General features: G+C 47.2%; 1 protein-coding gene across 4 annotated transcripts in view; it reads left to right on the top strand.

Annotated features, from left to right (window-relative positions):
- Positions 1 to 24,027, top strand: part of DGKI (diacylglycerol kinase iota) — a 679,239-nt gene that overhangs the window by 640,752 nt on the left and 14,460 nt on the right. For all 4 annotated transcript variants that reach the window (XM_078671815.1, XM_078671812.1, XM_078671824.1 and 1 more), the window contains one exon: positions 21,793 to 21,829. In XM_078671815.1, the coding sequence (XP_078527941.1) occupies positions 21,793 to 21,829 (37 nt within the window). The remainder of the gene's footprint in view (positions 1 to 21,792; positions 21,830 to 24,027) is intronic.

Here is a 24,027-nt window from a genome sequence, read left to right as displayed (position 1 = left end):
TTGAACACGAACTCTTGGTATCCGGGGGTTTCCGAAACTCACGGTCAGAGACCGTGTGCTCCAGCCACCCCGCTTCCGCAAAGAAAAAACATATAACAGAGCGTTCTCTGGGGCTGCACCAAGAATCTGGAACTCGCTACCATCCTTCATCGAAAAATACCTTCTCTGTCAATCTTCAAAAAGGAGCGTAAACCATCCTAATGAGCAAATTCCTCCAATAACTCTCCTTTGTTGCGCATTTGTATTTAGCTTTTGTTTCTGTGCATAATTTCCTGTACTGCTTAGCCCTTCCCGTGTACCAACTCTCACTCATTATGTTCTGCTGGTTCTTTCTGCCTTTTGCAATAATATCTCCCCTCTAATACAATTGCAGTTTTTCTCTTTTCATCGCTGACATGTTGCTCTGCCGATTATGGTATTGTACTGATTATTGTATATAACTCTGGCTTTTGTCCTAATGTAGTCAACTCCTAATCCCCATCTTTGTGTTTTGTCTGTACCCAACCTGTACGTAACGTGTTATCCCTGTAAAGGAATCTGATACCCTAACGGGTCACGTTCGCGCTCTATAAAACTACAAATAAATACATTAAAAAAATTAAAAATCATCTAATCTGGGGAATTTTGTAATAAGGATAATGCAAAATTCATGAAATCTCATGAATTATGCAGGCATAAATTATATTTCACCAGGGCCATTTTTTGGAGGAGGACCATGCTGTCATAACATGGCTGGGTTCTGTTTGAGGTGGCATGGTGGGCAAAAATAAGCTGAAATGACATTCAGCTCCGCGGTCTGAGTAATTTCCAATAGATGAGATTAATTCAAGCATTCTACCCATCACGTTTTTGTTTTCTTCAGTGCAATGCCATAAGAGCAGTGGGTATCACACACATGGCTCCGTATTCACTGTGCCACAGCAATCAAACTGTAGCTCACTAATGAGGCCTAACTAGACCGAAACATGCCTGAGTTTGCTTGTTTTCCATTCAGAAGGGACCTGGCTGGTTCCTCTTTGTGGTGGTATAGTTGGCAAAAAATATACATTGGAATCCAGCCGCAAGTAATTGCCAGTGACTGAGATTCAGGCCTTTCGCCCCTCAGTTTTTTTATTCCTTCAGATGCAGAGACAGATAGAGCATCCAGATGTTTTGGGGCAAGTGCCAACAAAGCTCATTTAAACCTCGACTGGCAAAAGCAGAATAACTGAGCCTGAAGTCTAGTTCATGATATAAGGGCAGAGATTCTTTTCCACATATATTCAGGGACAGACTGTGAGGGCAGCGCGGTCCAAAAATAAGACTTGCGGCTTCATTACGCTTATACGTCAGATATTTTTCCTGATCGGCTTAAAAGGGCATGCGCATAATAAATGTATGACATTTGTCCTCTTGGTGTCTTAAAGAATGACCTTAGACTTGGGTGCATTTAGCCTAAGCTGCTAATCCTCCAATGGTGTGCCTTATGAAAATGTTTGAATCTATTGTTTAATATCTCTAGGGTACTAACCCTATGACAGGTCTTTGCGTCATGTACATATAGCCACAAGTTGTCTTCCTGCTTCTGCAATACAATTATAATTAAAGAAAGAAAAAACGAGGCAACACTTTCAACAACTGACGTTTCATATTTGAGGACGTGCCAAAACTTTTAGCATCACATTGGCATGTACTGAATATTTCCTTTGTACATCTCTGAGGTCCTTTATTTGTTTTGTAATATCAGTTATGAATACATGTAGGAGCTCTGGGGTGAGTGCTGGTCCTTGTGGGATGCAGTTGTCTGCAGATGTCTTCAGGAATTCTTGAACGATTTCATAACTTCCCAGTGAATGTTCTATCTTCTCAGTGTGTCTTTACTGCATATGCATTGCTTTGTTTAGGCCATTTTAATGTTCATAGTTAATGCAATAAGAAGTCAAGAGTGAAGATGCTGCAGAGCAATGCAGGCCTCCTTGCCTAATTCAAGACAAAACGATGGTGAAAGGTCTGTCAATATATAAAAGACACATAAGGGTGAAGGGGCCAGATGTACTAAGATAGAATTCACAAAAAGTGGTAGCAAATTGCGCACTGACTTTTCGGAAATCCTATGGTATTTTGCAAACCTCCCTATATTCTAATAGGTCGGTTCACAAAATATGAAGTGCAGTGGGTTGCAATTCGATCAACCAATGAGCTAGGTTTCAAAATGTGACCCACTATGATACGCTGCCATCACAGTGATGGTGGACTGTTGGGATAAGCAGTTCATGATGTCTGTGATTCCTTTAAAATAAAGCAATGGTTTTTTTATGCAGCTACTTTTCTTAAAGGAAAACAGGGGTGTTTAAAAAAAAAACGAATATTTTTTTGTCCGTTCATAAAGAGGAAGGGGTCCCTTGCGGACCCCTTCCAGTTTGCAAACGGGCTAGCACTATCTTTCATCAGTCTGTAAAATATTAATGTTTTTTTACCGGATTTCGATCACAAAACATTAATTCATACCATAAGAAATCTGTATTTGGGGTGCCCTAAACACACCCCTTCCAAATTGCGATTCCTAAAGGTTCTCTAAACTCATCTGGCAATTCTGCAACATCTTACCGAATTGCTAAATGGGCTTAGTACATTAAAAAACTGTTATTCATGTTGCATATTATCGGATCACATGTTTTTTTTCTTAGAAAATGTGTTCGCCTAAGATGTCTAATGTTTAAGCTTGAGTGATTCTTTGTGTGTAATACAGTAGCGAAATAGTTGCGTTTCTCATAATTTCGCCACTAAGCAACACAAAATGGAATAAAAAAGGGCACCAGATAAAAGTCATGAGACCAAATTTTGTGAATGTTTCTGCATTTCCTGGGTGGACATTTTTCATCCAAAAAGTTGATATTTAACAATTTGTTCAATGTTCTATTTCTCAAAATTGGACATTAGTTAAATCTGGCTATATATCAAAGGGCTATAAGAAGCTGCCAAATTGTCTTAAACTTGGTGCACATTTTGTAGGCTAAGAATAAAACGAGATCACTATAGATATCGTTAAGGCACTTCGCTCAGGGCATCAGGGGGACTGGTTTTGCTTGGTAGCCATCTGCCTCCTTCTGTGCTCTGAGCTCCCTTCACACCATTCGAATTGCTGTCAGGCAGCACAAACCCATCCAAACTGCGCGCTTGCCAACCCATCTGCACTACTGTTATGTTATGTTATGTTATGTTATTGTATTTGTAAAGCGCCCGTGAGGTTGTCGTGACCATGTGGGCGTGTCTAGCCCTGCCTAAGGTAGGTTGGTTATTTGAAAAGCCAAGTCGTCATCTCAAGGAATTCATGGAGAGGAGGAGGCTCGGATGTGGAGTGAGGGTTGTTCCACACTTTAGGCCGGCGTAAGAGAACTCCTGCCGTTCGGTCCCGCTTCTGTGTATGCGTGTGAGTAGGAGTCCTGCGGAGAATTGGTGTCTGGGTGGTTGGTTGTAGGAGATGTGACTGTTCAAGTTGGTGGGGCTAAAGTTGTATGGTACCTTGAGTGTGTGTGTGGGGAGGTTTGAAATTAACACATGTGTGCAGCAGGAGTCAATGGAGCTCCCTGAGTGTGGTGTGATGTGAGTTCTGTGGGGGGGTGGAGAGTGAGTCTGGTTGCCGAGATCAGTTTTTTTTTTAGTCTTCTGATAAGTTGCTTAGCGTAGAAGCTCTTCCCATAACCCAACTTGCTGGTGTACTGTGTGAGTGAAATATTTTTTTAGTGCTCCTTGGAAGGCATTTGAAGATCTTCCTCTGCATCTTCAGGGCGTGAAAGCAGGATGCAGTTACTGCATTGACGTGTGCAGTAATGTCCAGTTTGCTTTCGATGATGGTTCTGAAATTCCTGGCCTTGGTGCTGGGCGTTGGTTCCAAGTTTGGCCGGTCACCAGTTGAAGTTCCCTGATGAGATGATCTTGCCGAAGATCACTACCTGTCTTTTCGGTGTTGATCTTGAGACAGCTGGCTCTCATTCGGTTAACGACTTCAGTCATGCAAGCGGTGAAATTATTTCTAGTGTTGGGCGTCTTGCCTGAGAGGGAGAGTAGGAGTTGGGTCTCATTGACGTAGGAGAGAGAATGTGCATGAGGAAAGTTGGCCAGAGGGCTGAAGAGGGTGGGACTGAGTGCTGAAACTTGAGGCACTCCCCAGATGAGTTTGCTTGATTCCGAGGAGTAAGGAGCCCGGCTGGCAGCTTGTGCTCTATCTGTTGAGTAGATGCAGTGGAGGGCGGGTCTTGGATGAAATGAAATGAAATGAAAAGCATATTCATAAAGCGCTAGCAGCTGCCCTGAGGCGTCCAGGCGCTAAAATTACAATCAGTGCTCAAAAAAGAAAAAGAAAATGGAGGGGTGAGTCGACTATTGATTGAATAAAAGAGTTTTAAGTTTCTTGCGGAAACTCAGGAGGTTTGAGTCTGCTCTAAGATGAAGTGGTAGAGTGTTCCATATTTTCGGGGCCTTATATACGAGGGATCGACCTCCGGCCCTCGCTCTATAGATTCTTGGGATTTGAGCTAGAAAGGCATGTGAGGATCGGAGAGCTTTGAAGGGTTCGTATGGCGATACCAGCGAGTGATTGATCTCTGGGCCCAGTTTCCAGTACGCCTGATGTGCAATGCACAGAGATTTAAATTTGACTCTCTCCCTAATGGGGTGCCAATGTAATGCTCTTAGGCCAGTTTTTATTGAAGTTCTCCGAGGGGTACCAAGTAGGGTGCGCGAGCAGCGCAATTCTGGGTGCGTTATACTTTTTGAAAGGTGTATTCCGGTGCCCCAAGGTACAGAGCATTGTTAAAATCTAGGCGGGATTGAATTAAGCCCTGAATGATTATCTGTCTTGCCTCAAAGGGGAGGAGTGGTAGGATTTTTTTTACCATCCTTAAGAGGCCGAAACAGGTCGCAGAGACTTTAGTTGCCTGCATGTCGAAGGTCAGCGATTTATCTATCCACACCCCCAGGCTTTTGATGTTGTCTCTTGGGGTGGGAGCTGTGCCCATGCTTAGAGGCCATGACATCTCCAAAGTGGAGAGAGTTGAAGGGCCTAGAAGCATCAGATTGGATACCAATCTCGTGCAGGCGCATGATGAGGATGAGGTGTGAGAGAAAGTCAAATGATGCAGAGATGTTCACGAGAATGAGGGCTGCCGTTCCTCCTCTGTTAAGGATCACGCAGATGTTGTCTGTGGTGGCAATGAGTGTTGTTTCTGATCTGTGGTTTGGCCAGAATCCAGACTGTGTGGTGTGGAGTAGCTGATGGTTGCTGAAGTCGTCAGTGAGGCATTGGTTGATAAGTTTCTTTGCCAGGTATGTTAGAAGGGAGATGGGTTTGTAGTTGGAAGTTTGGCTGTGCCAGGGGCATGACAGTGACATATTTCTAGGCGTATGGTAATGTGAGTCGATGGAGGTGTTGAGGATGGGTGTTAGTGCTTGGTGAATGCGTGGTGGGGGCAAGGGTCAGATGGGGACCAAAGTGTTTGGTCTTCATAGTAGCAGTGGTTTCGACGGTGATGAAGGTGGGCCACGAGGTGAGGGTTCATTCTTGGGCCGTGGTGGTAAGATGAGTTTCAACACTGATGGGGTCCGGTTGAGAGTCGAAGTTGCTGTGTATGGAATTGATTTTGTTACAGAAAAATTCTGAGAGCTTATTGCAAAGGTCTTGTGAGTGAGTGATGTTGCTGTAAGCTGCAAGAGATGTGCTGAAATCTTTGATGATGGTGAAGAAATCCTTGTTGCTATTAGTTCCGGCGTTGATGTGATCTTCAAGAGCAGTGCGCTTGTTGTTCCATATCTGCTTGTGGTAGCGTCTTAGGGCAGTATTGAAGAAGTCTTTACCTGTAGTGTCTTGACTTGTTCTCCATTTGCACTTCAGTTGTTTGAAGTGGCATTTTGTCATCTTGAATTCCTCTAAGGACCAGCTGGCCCATTGTTGAGCTCTTGCAGTGGGTTGTGCTTGAGGGGATCCAGGGTGTCACTGCATGAGGTACTCCAGCTGTTGAGGTTCTTGATGGCTTTTGGCAAGTTGTTGATGAGCTCAGGCTGCTGAGCGGAGAGAACGGAAGCCCACCCCTATTCTGTAATGCTTTTCCAGCTAGGAGGTCCAGTGGTGGTAGGTCTGTGGTTGTGTGGGGTGGGTATGCTGAAGCTGACAAGGACGTGGTCTGTCTAGGTCATAGTTGCTGGTCTATCTCCTGTAATGTTGATTGAGGAGAAGATCTGATCCAGTAGGTGTCCTGCAGTGTGGGTGGGTTCAGTAGCATGCAGGGTGAACCCGAGGTTCTCTAGAAGGGCTGTCGAGTTTGGGTCAATGCGGTCCTCTAGGTGAAAAAAGTCTCTGAGGAAGATGAAGGTGCTGGCGATAATAAGGGGGTGTGACAAAGTCTGTGATGCCCTGTGAAATCAATCAATCAATCAATCAATCATAGCATTTATAAAGCGCACTACCTACCCGTGAGAGTCTCAAGGCGCTGGGGGATGTGGGGGGGGAGAGGTGCTGCTACTGTTCGAAGAGCCAGGTCTTGAGGAGTCTCCTGAAGGTTAAAGGTCTGCGGTATGCGCATGGGGAGAGTGTTCCACGTCTTGGCAGCAAGGTGGGAGAATGATCTGCTGCCGGCGGTCACTCTTCAGATGCGGGGGGACGGTGGCGAGGGCGTGGTCTGCGGAGCTGGCGGGCGGGTGTGTAGAGGCTGAGTCATCTGTTGAGGTACGCTGGTCCAGTGTCATGGAGTGCCTTGTGTGCGTGGGTGACGAGATTGAAGGTTATCCTCTTGTTGATGGGGTGCCAGTGCAGATCTTTCAGGTGGGGTGTGATGTGGCTGCGGCAGGGGATGTCGAGGATCAGGCGTGCGGAGGCGTTATGGATGCGTTGGAGTCGTTTCAGGAGTTTGGCCGGGGCTCCTGCGTAGAGTGCGTTGCCGTAGTCCAGTCTGCTGCTGACGTCAGCCTGGGTGACGGTCCTTCTAGTTTCGGTGGGGTTCCACTTGAAGATCCTGCGAAGCATGCGGAAGGTGTTGAAGCAGGAGGAGACGGCTTTGAGCTGCTTTGTCATGGAGAGTGTGGAGTCGAGGATGACTCCTAGGTTTTGTGCATGGTTGGTAGGTGTGGGGGGTGCTCCTAGTGCCGTCGGCCACCAGGAGTCCGCCCAGACCGAGGGGGTGGAGCCGAGGATGAGGACCTCCGTCTTGTCCTAGTTCAGCTTCAGTCGGCTGTTCCTCATCCAGTCGGCGACGGCCTTCATTCCTTCGTGGAGGTTGGTTTTGGCGGTGTGGGGTTCCTTGGTGAGCGAGAGGATCAGCTGGGTGTCGTCGGCGTAGGAGATGATGTTTAAGTCGGGCAACGTGGGCGAGTGCTGCCATGTAGACATTGAACAACGTTGGGCTGAGAGATGAGCCTTGGGGTACGCCGCAGATGATCTCGGTGGCTTCGGAGCGGAAGGGGCAGAGGCGGACGCTCTGGGTTCTACCGGAGAGGAAGGAGGTGGTCCAGACCAGGGCCTTCTCTTGGATTCCGGCGTCGTGGAGGCGTGCTCTTAGTGTGCGGTGGCAGACTGTGTCGATAGCAGCTGACAGGTCCAGGAGGATGAGGGCCGCGGTTTCTCCGTTGTCGAGCATGTTCCTGATGTCGTCGGTGGCAGCGATGAGAGCAGTTTTGGTGCTGTGGTTGCTGCAGAACCCTGACTGGGATGGGTCCAGGATGTTGTTCTCTTCGAGGAAGTTGGTCAGTTGTTTGTTGATGGCCTTTTCGATGACCTTCGCCGGGAACGAGAGCAGTGAGATGGGTCGAAAGTTCTTGAGGTCCTTGGGGTCCACCTTGGGTTTCTTCTCTGGGTTGATCTCTGCGTGCTTCCAGCTCTCCGGGAAGGTCGCTGTCTCGAAGGAGATGTTAATGGTTTTCCGGAGGTGGGGTGCAATGGTGCTGCTGGCTTTGTTGTAGATGTGGTGTGGGCAGGGGTCTTCCGGGGAACCGGAGTGGACGGTGTTCATGATCTTTATGGTGTCGTTGTCGTTGATGTTGGTCCAGGCGCGCAGGCGGTTGGTGCGGGTGGTGGTAGTGGGAGCGGGGTGTGGGCTGTTGCTGGGGTGGTGACGGCGTCGAAGGTGTCGTGGATGTCTGTGATCTTGCGATGGACGAAGGTGGCCAGCGAGTCACACAGGTCTTGTGACGGTGGGATGTCATTGGTGTTGGAGCTGGGGTTGGAGAGTTCCTTCACGATGCTGAAGAGCTCTTTGCTGTTGTTGTCTAAGCGGTCTATGAAGGCGGTCCTTTTGGCAGATCTGAGGAGTTGGTGGTGTCAGCGGGTGGCGTTCCTGTGGGCTGTGTAGCTTTCCGGTGTTCTTTCGCGGGTCCAGTTTTTTTCTAGTTTTAGGCAGGTTCGCTAGGAGGCCTGGAGGTCTTCGGTGAACCAGCTGGCTCTCTTGCTGGTGTTGGTGTTCGGGGGTTTCTTGAGCAGGGCGAGGGTGTTGGCGCAGTCGTTGATCCATTGTCTGAGGCCCGGGGCTGCGGTGTCTGGGTTGGTTGGGTCTGCGGGTGAGTTCTGGGCAAGGGTGGCGGTTAGCTGGTCCTCGGTGATCTTGCCCCAGCTGCGGCGAGGCATCTGCTGGGTGCGGTGGTGTGTGGTGGGTTTCCGGAAGGTGAAGTGGATGCAGCAGTGGTCGGTCCAGTGGAGTTCGGTGGTGCGGTTGAAGAAGACATGGGTGCTTGCTGAGAAGATGGGGTCAGGATTGTGGACGGCGGAGTGTGTGTGTGCTGTGACGAGTTGTCTGAGTCCGAGGTTGTCGATCAGGGTGGAGGAGTTGGCGTTTTGTTCTCGAGGTGGAAGTTCAGGTCCCCGAGGAGGATGTAGTCCGTGGAGGCCTGGGCGTATGTGCTGACGAGGTCGGTGATGGAGTCGCAGAACTGCGGTCGGTGTCCGGGGGGTCTGTAGATGAGCGTGCCTCTGAGGGTGGTGTTGGGGTCGGTGTGGATTTGGAAGTGCAGGTGTTCGGCGGTGCTGAGTGTGTCGTCGGCGTGTGTTGAGATTTTGAGAGTGTTTCTGTGGACGATGACAATTCCTCCTCCTATTCCGTTGGTGCAGTCCTTGCGGGTGATCTTGTAGCCTTCCGGGATGGCTATGGCAATGTCAGGTGCCGAGGAGGAGGTCAGCCAGGTCTCAGTCAGGAAGGCGACGTCTGGGGCGTTGGTGTCGAGTAGGTACAGAGTTCGACAGCATGTTTGTGGGCGGAGCGGGTGTTGAGCAGGATACATCTGAGGAAATTGGTTTCCATGTTTGGTGAGTTGGCGGGCCGGATGCTGGTGAAGCTGCATTTCCGGCAGGAGAAGGGTCCTTGGGTGCGTTTCGGGGTGGCCAGGCAGCAGGTGCGAGATCGTCAGCGTTGAGCGCGTGGAGAGTGCTGGAGTCGTAGCGGAGGCCGGTGTCGTGGTGTGTGCGGGGTCCAGAGTTCCTGGCGCTGGGTGCGGTCCAGGCGCAGACGGGCTTGCCTTAGGCATGCCTTTGGAGCGCCTGCGGCGCGGCCGCGCAGGGTCGGGCATATATGGGGAGGTGGGAGGGAAGAGCAGCTGGGAGGCGAGAGCAGCGTATGGGCAGTGGTCAGTCAGGGGACGGGCCACAGGGGACACAGCGGCGGGGGAGACGAGTGGCCCAGAAGGCAAAAATGGGGCACAGGAGGGGAAAAACAGTGGCACAGAAGGCAAAAATGGGGCACAAGGAGGGGAAAACAGTGGCACAGAAGGCAAAAAACAGGGCACAAGAGGAGGCAAACAGTGGCACAGAAGGCAAAAAAACGGGGCACAAAGAGAGGGAAAACAGTGGCACAAAAGGCAAAAAACGGGGCACAAGGAGGGGGAAAACAGTGGCGCTGAAGGCAACAAACGGGGCACAAGGAGGGGGAAAACAGTGGCACAGAAGGCAAAACACGGGGCACAAAGAGGGGGAAACAGTGGCACAGAAGGCAAAAACGGGGCACAAAGAGGGGGAAAACAGTGGCACAGAAGGCAAAAAACGGGGCACAAGGAGGGGGAAAACAGTGGAACAGAAGGCAAAAAAACTGGGCACACAGGCGGCAGAGGCACACAGGCGGAGCTGTGCGTACGGGGAGCGACCTACCAGGAGGGTCAGGGGTCGCATGAAATCGTTTAATTCAACTTGCACACCAGTACTAAAACATTTAAAAGAGGCCCTAAAAGCATCCCTATGTAATATGGTGAAGGTTAGACTCCTTAGGTCCTTATATAAATCCACTATTGAATCTCGAAAACATGAGGTAAGGAAACAGGCTTCGGATGATCTGCAAGCAGCCTCTGCCCTTAAGGACTCAAGGGCTTTCTGGGAAGTTATTAATAGGCCCTACCTCTGAGATGACAATCAACCAAAAAATATAATGTCACATTCCCGCTGTGGAATGGGTCTGACATTTTTCAGATTTTCTTTTGTAAAGTTCTGTCATTTCATCCCATTGCGGATATCCCTACCCCCTCTCCTACTAAAACCCTTGCCTTAAGCAACTCCATCAAAGTTGGCGCATTCCCTGGAGCAAAAATCTTTTGCCGGAAAGGCACCTGGGCCAAATGGGATGCCCATTGACATTTTTAGACAGACCCCTATCACTTTGGGCACCTCTGTTAACAAATGTTTTCCATGTTGTGGTAAGAGGCGACATTCCAAATTCCTGGATAGAGTCTAACATTGTCCCAATCTTCAAAAAAGGAAATAGAAATGATCCTTCATGTTACAGTCCTATCTCCCTCCTGGACTCTTCCATTAAGATCCTAGAGTGGGTAGTTCTCCAAAAACTGGAAGACTGGGCAGAGGACAATAGGTTTTTCTCTGAGGCACAGTATGGCTTCCACCCGGGGGTAAGTACTGTTGAGCAAACTTTGAATATCCTTTAAATCTTGGGAAAATATGACCATGCCAGGCATGGGGCCCTCCATATGGCCTTCATGAATCTTTCAAGCACTTTCGATCTGGTGGATAGGGGCAAACTTTGGGCTATGCTGGAGTAAAACAGAGATTGACCCTACCTTTATTGGCCCAGAATCGTTTTGATACAAATGGTGACTGTACCCCCTCCTTTTTATTCTAACCAGGGCGCGTAAGACAGGGTTGTGTTTTAGCTCTCTTTTAATTTATTTTTTGTATAAATGACCTTGAGTCGGAGCTGGTGACCAAAGGAAAAGATCATACTAAAGCTGAGTATCTCGTAGTCTCTTTTATACTCTAAGCTGATGATGCGGTTCTAAAAGCTTGTACAGCCAATATCCTCCAGTCGCTCCTTGACATTTTTTGCGATTTTATGGGAGAGCTAAACATGAAAATAAATCACCAGAAGTCACGTGTAATAATATGTGGTCCAAAAAAGACTTGTTCACTCCTTCATAATATAGATTGGACCCCTATTTCAAAAGTTCAGTTTTAGCTTCCTTGAAATTTGTTGACGGCCGATTTGGTTTGAGAAAATCTTTTGACCCAGAGAGCCTACCAACTCGACTGGGCCAAAGATGCAATTTTTAGGTTCTCCAAGACACTAGGACACAAGCCCATTAAGGAACTAACCACCGTCTACAAGAGTAAACCCCTCTCTTAGGGACTTATTGGGTCGGCATGTGGAGCTATACTCCCTCAGTAGCCTTCAAATGATCGAAAAGAAATGTTTGTGTAGGTTAGCTACACCAAGTGGCACTGCCAGCTTTATCGTCCATCTGGAAGCTGGTCTCTTCTTTTGGAGGACACAGTTCAGGCCGCTCGCGGCTACTCTGGCTTAAGACTTTGTCCTCACCTCACACTTCATTTACACTAATGATCATAGAAGACTGCTTCAGACAAGACCATGTGGCCGCTATCCCTTGGTTAGATTATGTCAAAAAGATTTTCCCTGACCTTGGCCTGTCAAACCTTTTTTATTCTCCAAACGAAATCACTAGTAGCTCAAACAATATGGTAAAATCTCTCTTTACATCTTTCTTAATTATAGAAATTAAGCTAGACTTGCTAAATTCCAATCCACAGTCTCCCATTATTTCGACATAAAACAAATAAAAGGAACAGAACCATATCTTAATGTGGATTTCAAACTCTGAACATAGGTTTTATTTAATGAGCTTTAGATTAAGCACCTATCACTTTCTGGTAGGCCATCCCCAGCAGGGCACTTGGTTTCACTCTACCACCCTGCCCTTGGCAAAAGCACTTCTAAACTAACATTGGTGACTTTATGTTTTTTTTATGCTCGCCCGAGGACACCATTTTTACACCCTCTGTTGCGCACCTTTGGCTCCAGATCATTTAATGTATGTCTGCATCACCTCCAACTTTTAGATCTGGAACATTGTTGCTCAGCTGTCTTATGCTATGTCTGTCAAGCCTTTTCCATTAGAAGATCTTGGAATTGCAGTAACTCTTGAGAAATTATGAACTTTAATTTTAAATTCAGACTGGAGTTTTATCTGTATGAATGGTCCAGTGTTGGATGTTTCTAACTGTTTTAATAAGAGCCCCACTGACTGTGATAATATTGCCGCATCACTGCATCATGAATTTTACTTACAAATGTATTTTATTCTGTGTTTTTAATCTCTCGTACTGGTATGCTTTTAACAATGTTGACATTTTTTTGTTGCTTTCTGCCAAATAAAAGCTTTTGACTGACTGACTGTTAATTCAACAAATCAAAATGAAGCCTGTATCACCAACAAAGAAAGGCACACAATGCACTGGTCCCAGATAACTTAGGGCAAGCATTCACATACAAAGGTTTTTCCTAAAATTTCTATTAAAAAAATACCTTCCAATAAAATGCCCCTAAAACTCAATCAACTTGGACTGAAAAGCATTGACAGAGATTTTGAATTATTACCTTTTGAAGGGTTGGATCTGTGTGTACTATTTTCTGTGACAGCGACAAGCACTGCTCTGCTTGTGGTCAAGTGATTCTGTGTTCCTAAAAGGTTGTGCCTGGGGTTGGGCTCTGGTATCCTTCCAAAACACGGCAAAATTGAGTACAATTTATTGGAGCAACCTCAGGCATTTTTCCAGAAAACGTGTGCTTCATCATATCTGGGCGAAACTAAGAAGAGGAGTAAGAATATTGTGGAATTTAAAGCAACCAAGAGACCCGCCGCAGCCCTGCCGGTATAGCCCACACTTGACAGACACGCTGGTCGTTATGTTGAAGATGATCAGGGAGGTGAACACTTTTTAAGAAGACCGAGAAGACGCTTTGGATGTATAATTTGATATTACCAGAATAATATTGAAGGCAGAATTGGGAGTTCATGGGGACAAGAAATTCCATTGGCATTCTCAGATAGATATTAAAACACGTATATCGTGATTCATGTGTTGTTAAATGTATTTTATGGTTGGTCTTTGCAAAAATTGTAGAGACACTGCAGGCATTATAGCATTTGCATCCATTGGATGCCATAATGTACAGAGTGACTCAGTTTAGAGAACTTCTTGGAATAGTGAATTAAACGTTCTGTGCGTTTGTTTGACGTTTTTAGTAGAAAGGGCCAAGTTTCCTTGGCCGTAGACTAGAGAAGGGTTGCAACCATGAAGTGTAAACGAACAAACATCGGTTGCTAGTCTGAGTTTTGCCACAGAAGCTTGCAGTGTTCAACTCAGAATACCAGGATGAGTTTCTAATCTGATTTTACATTTGGTAAGAAGACAGTTTCACACTGTGAAAGTAGCCCTCGGGTGAAAACTTGAAGGATACAATGCATGATTGGCAAAACTGAAAATTATAAGAAAAGTCAGAGAACCAAGGCCATTTTGCATTGATCTTGATGCATCAGATCAATTTCTAGAAGAAGTAGGTGCCAGCCCGAACCTTGGTCCCTTTAATCTCAGGGTAGTTAGAAGACTTGAACATGCTACACTTATATTTTCATAGCCCCTCCAATTCGTACAGTGCAATCCCTTTGATACTGGACTATTTTTCTGCGTGGATGTAAGCTGGTATCAGTGTAGGTGGTGTTAAAATCGCACTCTCTGGATAATTTCCTATCTGGAGGCTTGAGTGGTCATTGGGCCAGTGTGGCTCTGGGCCACTCACCATCACATTTTAACACCAGCGAACTGTCTTTGTGCATCTCCACTAGCTACACTTGGGTGCTAATCATGGGACATGGGATCACCATTAATGTTTCCATGTGTATTCATATTTTACCAATCAAGGTAACTTATACCCCAACACTCATCCTCCTCTAAGAATAAAATATCTAATATTCTTAGAAATGTATTTGTACTATGCAAGTAAGCACATGCATTCAGTCACTGGTTCCTTGCGTGCTACTTTGACTCATTCCCGCCTCCCACGACAGAAAGGAAGTCAATTGTGAGACTTCCTTGTCTGTGGGATGCTCGGTGGATGTTCTGATATTGATACCTTTACTGTCTCCAGTGCTTCCACAAGATCCTCAGCCACAAACAAGAGCCATATAAATGCACTCTGGGTGGCAGGCACAATGTAGCCACGTACAGGGATGAATCACAACCTTTGCGACTGCCGACACAGGAACATTAGCAGACTATAGATGACATTTTTGGACTACTTATCATCTAGAGATGGTTCAGATCGTCCTCCATTAACATGTTGACAGCAGTGAGGGGCACAACATGCTCCTGCGAATTCAGACACAGCAGACTACTTGGCACTGCAAAATGCCAGAAGGTTTGGACATCTCTGCAGAAATGGAGGTGGAGGTGGCGTGCCCATTGGTGTCAGCACCCCTAGAGTTGGCCTCCTTTACAGCAGTCTTGAGGAAGGTGGTCACTTTACCCTTTAATGAAGCTCTCATTTGGCCTACCAAGACAGCCTGGGACTAGCTCATTTCCACCCCAGCAGTTAACAGGCTAATTTTCTTTTGTTATCAGCTGGTACCAGTGGAGCCTGATTTTGTATCCACCCATCCATCACTGAACACCTTTGTGGTCCAACCCTCCTCCTGCTCCAAACTGAACCCTGGAGTGTTTCCTACTGCACCTCCACACTAGAAGCCCAAAAAACAGGAATTGTGTGTAGTCTGCCAGGCCAATTAAAGGACCATTTTCACTGAGGTGGTCAGGGATGAGAAGGATGCCACCAGGCAAATCCGTGGAGCAGGGCTAGATACAGTGTACTCGGTGGCCATTAGCTCTTCAGTTGCCTTAAGGAGGAATGCCTTCATGTGCTACGGATACCTTTCAGGCAGTGTACAATCCACCCTGATGAACATGCCATGTAATGTCTTTTGCTCATTTGGTAATAAGGCGGACTCAGCCTTGTAGAAATGTTCATACCAGGGAGAGTGACTGCCCACTCTCTGAGTCTAACGTCTGCAGGCCAGGATTTCCATAGACACTACAGGAAGTTTTTGTGGTTAGTCCAAAGGGCTCCTCTTTCCTCTGTGCCAGCCCTCCAAGCCTGTCCACTGCTTAACAAATTCCTCTGGCATTTCACATGTTGGGGCAAGCCCAACGGCAGACCAGTCTTGCAATCCTCCTCCTCCTCCTCCTCCTAACCCACACCAACTGGAAACTGCTTTAGTTTACTCTCAAGGGAACATGTACAGCCAGTTGGGAGAACATTGTTATCCTACCTATTGGCCTGGAAGGCCATTACCATGGTCGTTTGGATCTAGCAAAGTGTAGAATAGGGGAAAGGCCTTCCTTTTGAGAGCTCCCGTCCATCCTCTCACTTCAAATGTTCCTGGTCTGGGAGTTGATCCCAGACCAGGAAATTTGGCAGGTATGTTACTGGCTGTACTTCCTTGTTCCCAATAAGGACAGCGGTCTGTGTACAATACGTAATTTCAGGGTCTTGAACTTTTATGTCTGCAAGTAGAAGTTTAAGAGCTGTTCCTGGCTTGGTGCTTTTGGCGATTGAATCAGAAGATGGCCACCGGCAGTACCTTATCTCCAACTCGTGGCAGGGTCCACTCCCTACCAGTTCTCAGTCCTCCTATTTAGACTAACATCAGCACTCAGGGTCTTCACTAAGGGATGGTGGTGTTTGTGGCACATCTGCACAGGTCGGGGATCTCCATTCCCATATCTGATTGGCTGCTGAAGGTGGGCTTGCAATAGTGTCTCTGCTGTTCCACTTGGGTTTATCTATCAATCTGCCCAAGTCGCATCTGTAGCCGTCTCCGCTCATGTCCATAAACATAGTAAAAGAGGTAACATCAGTCCAGGCTTTTCCTCCTCCCAAGAGGATCTATTGAACATTCGGAATATGACTGCAATGATTCGAACAAAACTCAAGTTCCAGTTGTGAAGGTTCTCTGCCTGATAGGTCTGCTGGCATCCTTCATCATACTGGTCACTTGTGCTCACTGGAACGAGGGTTATCCAGTGCTATCTGCAGTGGTATTTCTTGGACCAGCAAGGTTGTGCATTGGACTGAGTTATATCATGTCTTGTAGCCTTATTGATATTAATTTGTTTAACTGATCAACCCTCTGTGTTCAAATCTCCAATAATTTGGACATGGCCAACTGCCGATCAAGATGGCTGCACTCTAACGCAGCTCCCACTCTATGTTTGCTAATCCCCTTAATATCCGTGAAGTCACCCATCCTTGGGCTTTGCGGACTCACCACCTGCGACCCATACAGCCTACCGAATATGCTGGGCCGTCTTGCTCATCCGGATGTTGTCCTGCTGAGACAACCTGTGCGAAAGAGGTGACTCCCCCCCCCCCCTTGTGTGAGGTCCTGACTGCGACCGCACCAGACAGAGAGTGCTTGCCCCGTGATTGCTCCAACTTTGGACCCTGGCTGAGGACCCGGTGACGACTGACTGCCATCCTGTGTGAGAGCAGCTGGATACTCGGGGTAGCCTGACTATTGGCACCTCAGTGCGTCTGCGTTCCTGTGTAGAGCTACAGCTAGTTCACTTCATCGAAAACAACACCATCCTAGACACCTGCCAATCCGGATTCTGCAGTAATCACAGCACCATGACCGCCCTCTTCGCCGCCACAGATGACATCCGCGTTCTCCTCGACCAAGGCTAAACGGCAGCCCTCATCCTCCTAGACAAATCAGCAGCCTTCGACGCCGTTTCCCACTGCACACTAGCCACCTTGACTCCATGACGGCAGCATCCAAGGAAAGGTCCTAGACTGGATACACTCATTCCTTACCGGCAGAACACAGACAATAAGACTACCGCCCTTCCTTTCGGAAGCAACAGAGACTAGATGCTGAGTACCCAAAGGATCCTCCCTCAGACCCATCCTCTTCAACGTCTACATGGCCCCCCTCGCAACCATCGCCCGAAACCATGGACTCAACATCGTCTCCTATGCCGATGTTACCCAACTCATCCTCTCCCTCACCAAGGAACCTGACATCACCAGGCACAACTTCCAAGAGGAGATGAAAGCCGTCGCAACCTGGATGAAGAACAGCTGCCTGAAACTCAACGCAGAGAAAATAGAAGTCCTCATCCTCTGCTCCACCCCTCCGCATGGGACGAAACCTGGTGGCCCCATAATCCCTCAGAAGCCCACCCACCCCAACAGACCACGCACATAACCTCTGCATCATATTGGACTCATCGTTCACTATGAATCGCCAGATCAACGCAGTCTCCTCCGCATGCTTCAACACCCTCCGCATACTACGCAAAACATTCAAATGGACACCCTCCGACTCCAGGAAAACGGTCACTCGCGCCCATATCACCAGCAGACTGGACTACGGCAACGCCCTCTACACTGGAATCAACAAAAAAGTCCTCCGCAAACTCCAGACCGTCCAGAACGCCGCAGCCAGATTAATCCTCGATATCCCAAAGCCCAACCACATCACCCAACACCTCTGCGACCTCCACTGGCTCCCAGTCGAAAGAAGAATAACTTTCAAGCTGCTCACGCATTCATACAAGGCCCTCCACAACATCGGACCTCAACAACCACCTCACCTTCCACGCACCCAAGAGAAACCTCCACTCAGCCGACCCCTCCCTAGACACCGTCCCAATCCTCTACAGGAACAGAGTGGGTGGAAGGTCCTTCTCCTACCTTGCAGCCAAGACATGGAACGAACTCCACCTCCGGTGAAGCCTGACACCGCACACCAAATCAGGAAAGACCTCAAGACGTGACACTACAAATGACCCCAACAGAGCTGCAGTCCCTGCCCCTCCCCCCCCACCTCGAGACCCTAATGGGCGAGTAGTGCGCTTTAGAAAAATCTGATTGATTGAGTTGGACCCTAATTTGACACTCTAGGCTTCAATGGAACGAGCAAGTCAACATTTTTGACGGGGGCTTTGTCTAAACCCTTACCCAACTGCCAGTTGAGGCTTTTGACCCGCAAAGATGTGTATTTAGTGGCTATCATTCTGTGCAGTATTGAGCTTCCAGCCCTTGGTGTCCACCCAGCGTTTTCCTTTTTTACCCATACCAGCTAGTTCTTAGGACTAAAGCAAGCCTTGGGTGCTAATATAGCTCAACTGCAGCTTTCCATCTCCTTTGCACTCATGAGGACCTCTGCTGGCTGGTAGTAGAGTGCTACAAGTTTTCCATGTGAATTGTACTCTTCTAAGAGAACCTCTGTTGGTAGTATGTTGCAACTGCAGCTTTCCAATGAGCAAAAGCCATTAGCGTAGCAAGTGTATATGCAAATTTCTAGGTTGAAACCACACCTCTTCACCTCTGTGATTGACTTCCATGTCTAGCATAGGTTTTGTACCTATAGGGTACCCTTACAGAGAATTAGTATGCCTAGGCAAACTTTAAAACGTTTACCACTATGGATGTGTACTATACAGTGCAGAAAAATTTGGAGAAATAAAAGTGTTTCTCTAATTTAGCTTCAACATCAGTGAGGCCTTATTTTTTGGAGCCAAACCCTCTCTTCTATTGTTAGTAGATAGAAATTTGCGTCAAAAACGATGGGTGGTTACATGGGAATGCCCACATACAGGGGTCGGACTGGGATAGAAAATAGGCCAGGGGCCAAAATACAATGTGGTCCCAATTAGTAAATTAAATAGCTAAATGATTGGCCTATGTTTGCAAATTGGGTCAATATTGAACGTATAAAGACATGCTGTATAGGTGCTTTACAAGATATGGAAGACTGCATAAATTGGGCTTGCAGCAGGCAAAGTTTCTTTTAATATCGGAAATCAACAGTAAAAACCAGCCCTGCAAACCATAAAACTGGCCCAAAACAGCGGGAAAACATGCCCACCCAGTGACCTATCAGACCAGTCCATCGGGCACTGCCTGATTGCCCCATAGGCCAGTCCGAACCTGTCATGTACCACCCATGGAAGATTATCCTGAAGCAAAGTATTGCAAAGCAGGGCAAAGCGCTCCAGACACCATTTCAGAGCAAAACCCATTGTGCACTGGAAAGTAAGTTAAAAATAAACATTTCTTCCCGCCTCCACCCTTTATTCCCTGCATCCTTCACCCTTTATTTCCTGCAAAACCCCTTCTTTCTTTTTCAGTGAGTTCTTTCTCTCCTAATCTACGAGTTTAGCCAATCTTTAGTTTCATTACCTGTCTTTCAATGTATTTTCAATCATAAATAAACGCCCTTCTGCTCTTTCCCTATTCCCTCTCTCCTCCTCTGTTGCCTGAACACTTGCGTTTTTCTCTCTTTGGCCTTTTCATCTCCTTTCATTCGATCCTCCCCCGCCCCTTCCACCGTCCCCTCTTAAGAGCATCTCACTGGGGCTGAGCTGAGGAAGGACTTGATGGAAGGCAGGGAGGCTTGCGGGACCAGGCAGAATGAGTCCATTAGAGGCATTATCGATAGAGCCGGGCCCCAGCTGGCGGTCAGGCGCTTCCTGCCTGCAGCCTTCCTTCCCTCTGCCCTTGGCATGTGGTGGGCTGCCGACCTCTGCAGCATGTCCCTCTGTATTGTGCGGCCCTCCCCTCCCGCTGTTCCCCTCGATGGACTCCGCGCTCGCGCATTTCCGCGCCCGGATTTCTCTGGCATTATTTCTTCCTGTCCTTTCTACCCTCCCCTCGTGTCTCTCCGCCTCCATCCCCGCAGCGGCGAGCCGGCAGGTTTCCCAAGGCCCGGCCTGGCCCCATCCCGCCGGGGGACTCTTTGTCTCTCCCGGGCGGATTTGAAACGGTTGAATGCGGGCACCAGGGAGACGTGGGAGGGAGGAGGGTCCGCGGATGAGGCAGGCCCGCTCCAGCACGGTACTGAGGCCTGGAGCGTCGAATGAGGCACCTTCCCTCGGTTGCGGTGTCTGTGGGGGCGTGCAGGTGCGCATAGCGCCTTTTGAGAGTTGTGTGCAGTCAACCCGCTTTGCATTCTTTGCGACGCGGGTCTGTGACTCGGAGCGTGGGTGGCTTTGAGCCGCAGACGCCAACAGCCCATTGTGGGCTTTCCAAGGCAAAGTTTAATTTAAGACCACAAGCCTACTACTCTGCTGAACTGAACCGTACCCCTGTTACTAGATTACTGTATAAAATGGCGGATATGCGCATACTTGACAAATTCAATGACACTACACTACTTCCCCCCTCCTCAAGTTCATGCACAAAAACAAGATGAGAGCACAAATGTGAACCACACACCCTGCTCCCACACGAAGTAGGGAAGGTTGACTGCGAGATGGAGTGACAGGTCCAAGTTGTACTGAGACACAAGCTATGACAGGCAATACGTGGACTTGTTGGTACGAGCATGAGGGGTCGGGTTGGAACCTTTTGAGCTAAGAAGAACCCTGTGTTGCACAGATCAGGACCAGCCTTCCCAGGTGGAGTCAGAGTGCGTCTGCCTCTCACGAAAGTTTGTAAATATCGGACCAAGCAGTGCATTTTACAGCACATTTTTTCAAATATTTACTAGTCAAAGACTTTAGAGGCAGAGCTAAAGGAGAATTTGTGAAAAAAATGTTTTATGTGATTCAATAAGGCACTTGCACAGCAATGGTTTCTTGGCGCTGAATAACAGGAACACCTCTTGCAATGAACTTGAGTGTGCCTGCTTGAATAGCCTCAGTGCCTCTCACAGGTGCACGTGTGCCTGTCATACTGTTGTGTGTTCGATAGAAACAGTGAGTTCACGGGAGACAAATGTGCATGCTGCGTGAATAATAGTGCTCCACGGTGGAAAGAAATCGAACACATTGCACATTAAGATAAACTGGTATGAGTTATGACATTTGTCATAATTCCTGTGCTAGTAAATACGCCATCAGTATTCCTTTATCTGAACACAAAATATTTGAGTATTTCCAGCGTGAGTTACGCCAGTGATCCTCCTGAATTGTGTCAGAGGTGCTATATACAACCTTCTCAGGACAGTGATGTAAGACGTTTATAGCAGGGAGGCTGTTCAGTGATGCTAAGCGCTACCTAAATACAGCAGGGGTTCAGACACCCCGCATAGTGTTTGGAGGACCCCCTGAATGTCTCTTGACTTAACTGGAGCAGATGGGAAGGGTCTCCTAGGATTTGGGAGGAGTCTTGTTAGTTAAACTGAGCCCACATCAGAGAGTTGAAAGAGCCTCTTTAAGATTAACTGGGATTCCCTTGGGCATCTTTTAACTCCTATGACAAAGGTTGAGAGCACAGTACTGTCTGAGAGCTGCTTCACCCTGTCCCATTCCTGCTAGAACTGTCCCATAGTCAACATTTAAAGAGCCTTTCTTAGTGAACTACGACCTGTAGTGCTCAAGACATTTGTGCACTGTTCAAATCTTGCATTACATCAACCCAGCTGATTTTACCCTTCCGCCTTTGCAGTATTCTCCTTTGCTTGCAGCCAAGAATATGAATACCCTGGACTATTCTGTTTTTCTGAGTAAACACATTCTCTCTCTCTCTCTTTCAGGTCCAAAGGATTTACTAGAGATGGCTGAGAGTGGCACGTAAGTGTATAACGGGGCACTTTACTGACAGTAGACTAAAGAAAGACATCCTTTCTGTCCACCTGATGTGAATTTCACCCCTTTCTATCTTATAATATATGTATGTGTCCAGTGGGCCCCAGAGTTGCGCATCCTTTTGTAGTTGTAACTTTTGAGGAGGAGGCCATCATTCTGAAACTACAGCTCCATGTACATGTGTGTTATAAATCCCAAAAAAAGAGCCTGCTTGTAGCTGCATCGACAAAGAGTGGCTCAAGAGCAAACATGTATACATATTTGTTCATTTCCCATAATGCACCAAGTCTCATCCTTTGCTTCAGTGACCTCTGAAGTGAGCAGAGACCCATCACCTGATCAATGCTTTTGTTGAGACAACAGTATTAGGCTGAGTGGAAGCCCCCGCAAATGCCACGTTCAATTAGATAAGAAGTGAAAACGTGCAAATTCCAACAGAATAGACGATGCAACCAACTGCTAAATGCAGGACATGACATAACCAGCAGCGTAGAATGTGGCTTGTAGACAGACACAATACAATAGTGTGTGTGTATATATATTTATCACATCAGGATCCCAGCGATGCAATCTTCACAGGTAGCGACGCAGTCCTGGGAAACAGACTCCGCAGGCAAGACTTGTTGCTTAATGATGTTTGTTTAGTGCATCAAATGTCCAAATGACGCGTTTGGCCGCCAGATATGCGGCCTTGATCACATAGCGCTTGCAATGATGGAAGGGTGCAATATATACAGTGTTAAAAGTGGCAGTATTTTTTCTATGTTCATTGAAGTGACTCAACAGGTTTGCAATGTGTGCTAAAGCAACATGTGTGACATCACAGGTTTACTGCACACATTTTACTACAGTGCACCTAAACATAGTAAAGAGACTATAAGTCCTGGGCACATGGTTCAGAGCTAGTGATGACCACAAGCAAGATATGCTGGTCGACGAGGCTCCTAGGAATCTACTATCCCCCATGTGTAAAGATAAGTAAGAATGTTGCCAGTTTCCTGTGTTAGAGCATGATACCACGAGTGAATGCCTGTCTCCACATAGACTTCGCTAAACGTATTAAAGAAGCGAGGTAAAGGAATAAGGGCGGCATGTTGTGCCAATGAAAATGTTAAATGCGACATATGTTCACAAGTGTGAGTCTGTCGGCGGCTGAGGCAATCTCTGTGAAATGGCGTGGTATATAATAGAAGTATGCAATTCACGTAGAGGTGCGACTTCCAGTTATAAAGAAACTGATCTAGGTGTATCAGATGGCGCCTGGTGTGTGTAGTTCAGTGCATGATGTAAAGTAAAAAATAGCACATTACTAACGTTGCAAGCCAAAGAAACTAACTGCATGAATGCTGCTTGCCACTGAATTTGAAAGTAGTGATTGTGAGGGAAGGGGTAACAGTGGTTACGTGAGCCTTATGAGCGTGTATATACATGGTGAGGTAGGCTTGAAGATGCTCAATGCGCGAATATACAGTGAATGTAATAGATGTGCTGCCTACCTCACAGGCATTAGAGCAGATCATGAATGCCTAGTTGGTGAACTAAAACAAAAGAAATAGCGACCTAATTATGAGCTGTCTACCCATACTAACAAAAGTATTGCTGGTGAGCCACTCTGATGCCACACTAAACAAGTGCATTGAGGCCATGTGTGGACCACTTAAAGCATAAGATGCGCGATGCCTGACAGGAATACGAAGATACGTATGTCCTATCACAATATTCACAAATGTGCTAGTAGTGACTAGGCTAGCAGTCCACAAATGGCAAAAAAATATCGGTATAAATACTCAGTGGTGACTCATAGCTCTGGTCTAATTCAAATGACGCAAACCATAATGCATATCCATGTGGATACAATACAGTGAGGAAACTAAGTACACGCATAGCTATCGACAGTTACTGTTGAAAATATATATATACAATATGTACAATACTGATGCAAATAGAAACCAGCAGGAGAAAGCAACAATGAATGGTAGTGTCATGTGTACGTGTAATCTCAGCTGTGTGGTGCGCGATGTTCGTGTCAGCCACCTGTGCTGGGTTATAGGAAGTGATGTAAATCCTCTGTGGTGTTGACCTGCAGGTGCCTTGGTGTTGAATTGTAAAATATATCTACTCTCCAACTGTCTCAAGAGCCTTTCCCTGTTGCCACCCCGCTTAAGTGGCGGAACACAATCAAT

The sequence above is a fragment of the Lissotriton helveticus genome, chromosome 1_1, assembly GCF_964261635.1.
Source record: "Lissotriton helveticus chromosome 1_1, aLisHel1.1, whole genome shotgun sequence".
Classification (NCBI taxonomy): domain Eukaryota; kingdom Metazoa; phylum Chordata; class Amphibia; order Caudata; family Salamandridae; genus Lissotriton; species Lissotriton helveticus.
The sequence above is the reverse complement of the archived record's forward strand: the minus strand, read 5'-3'. Positions and strand labels throughout refer to the sequence as shown.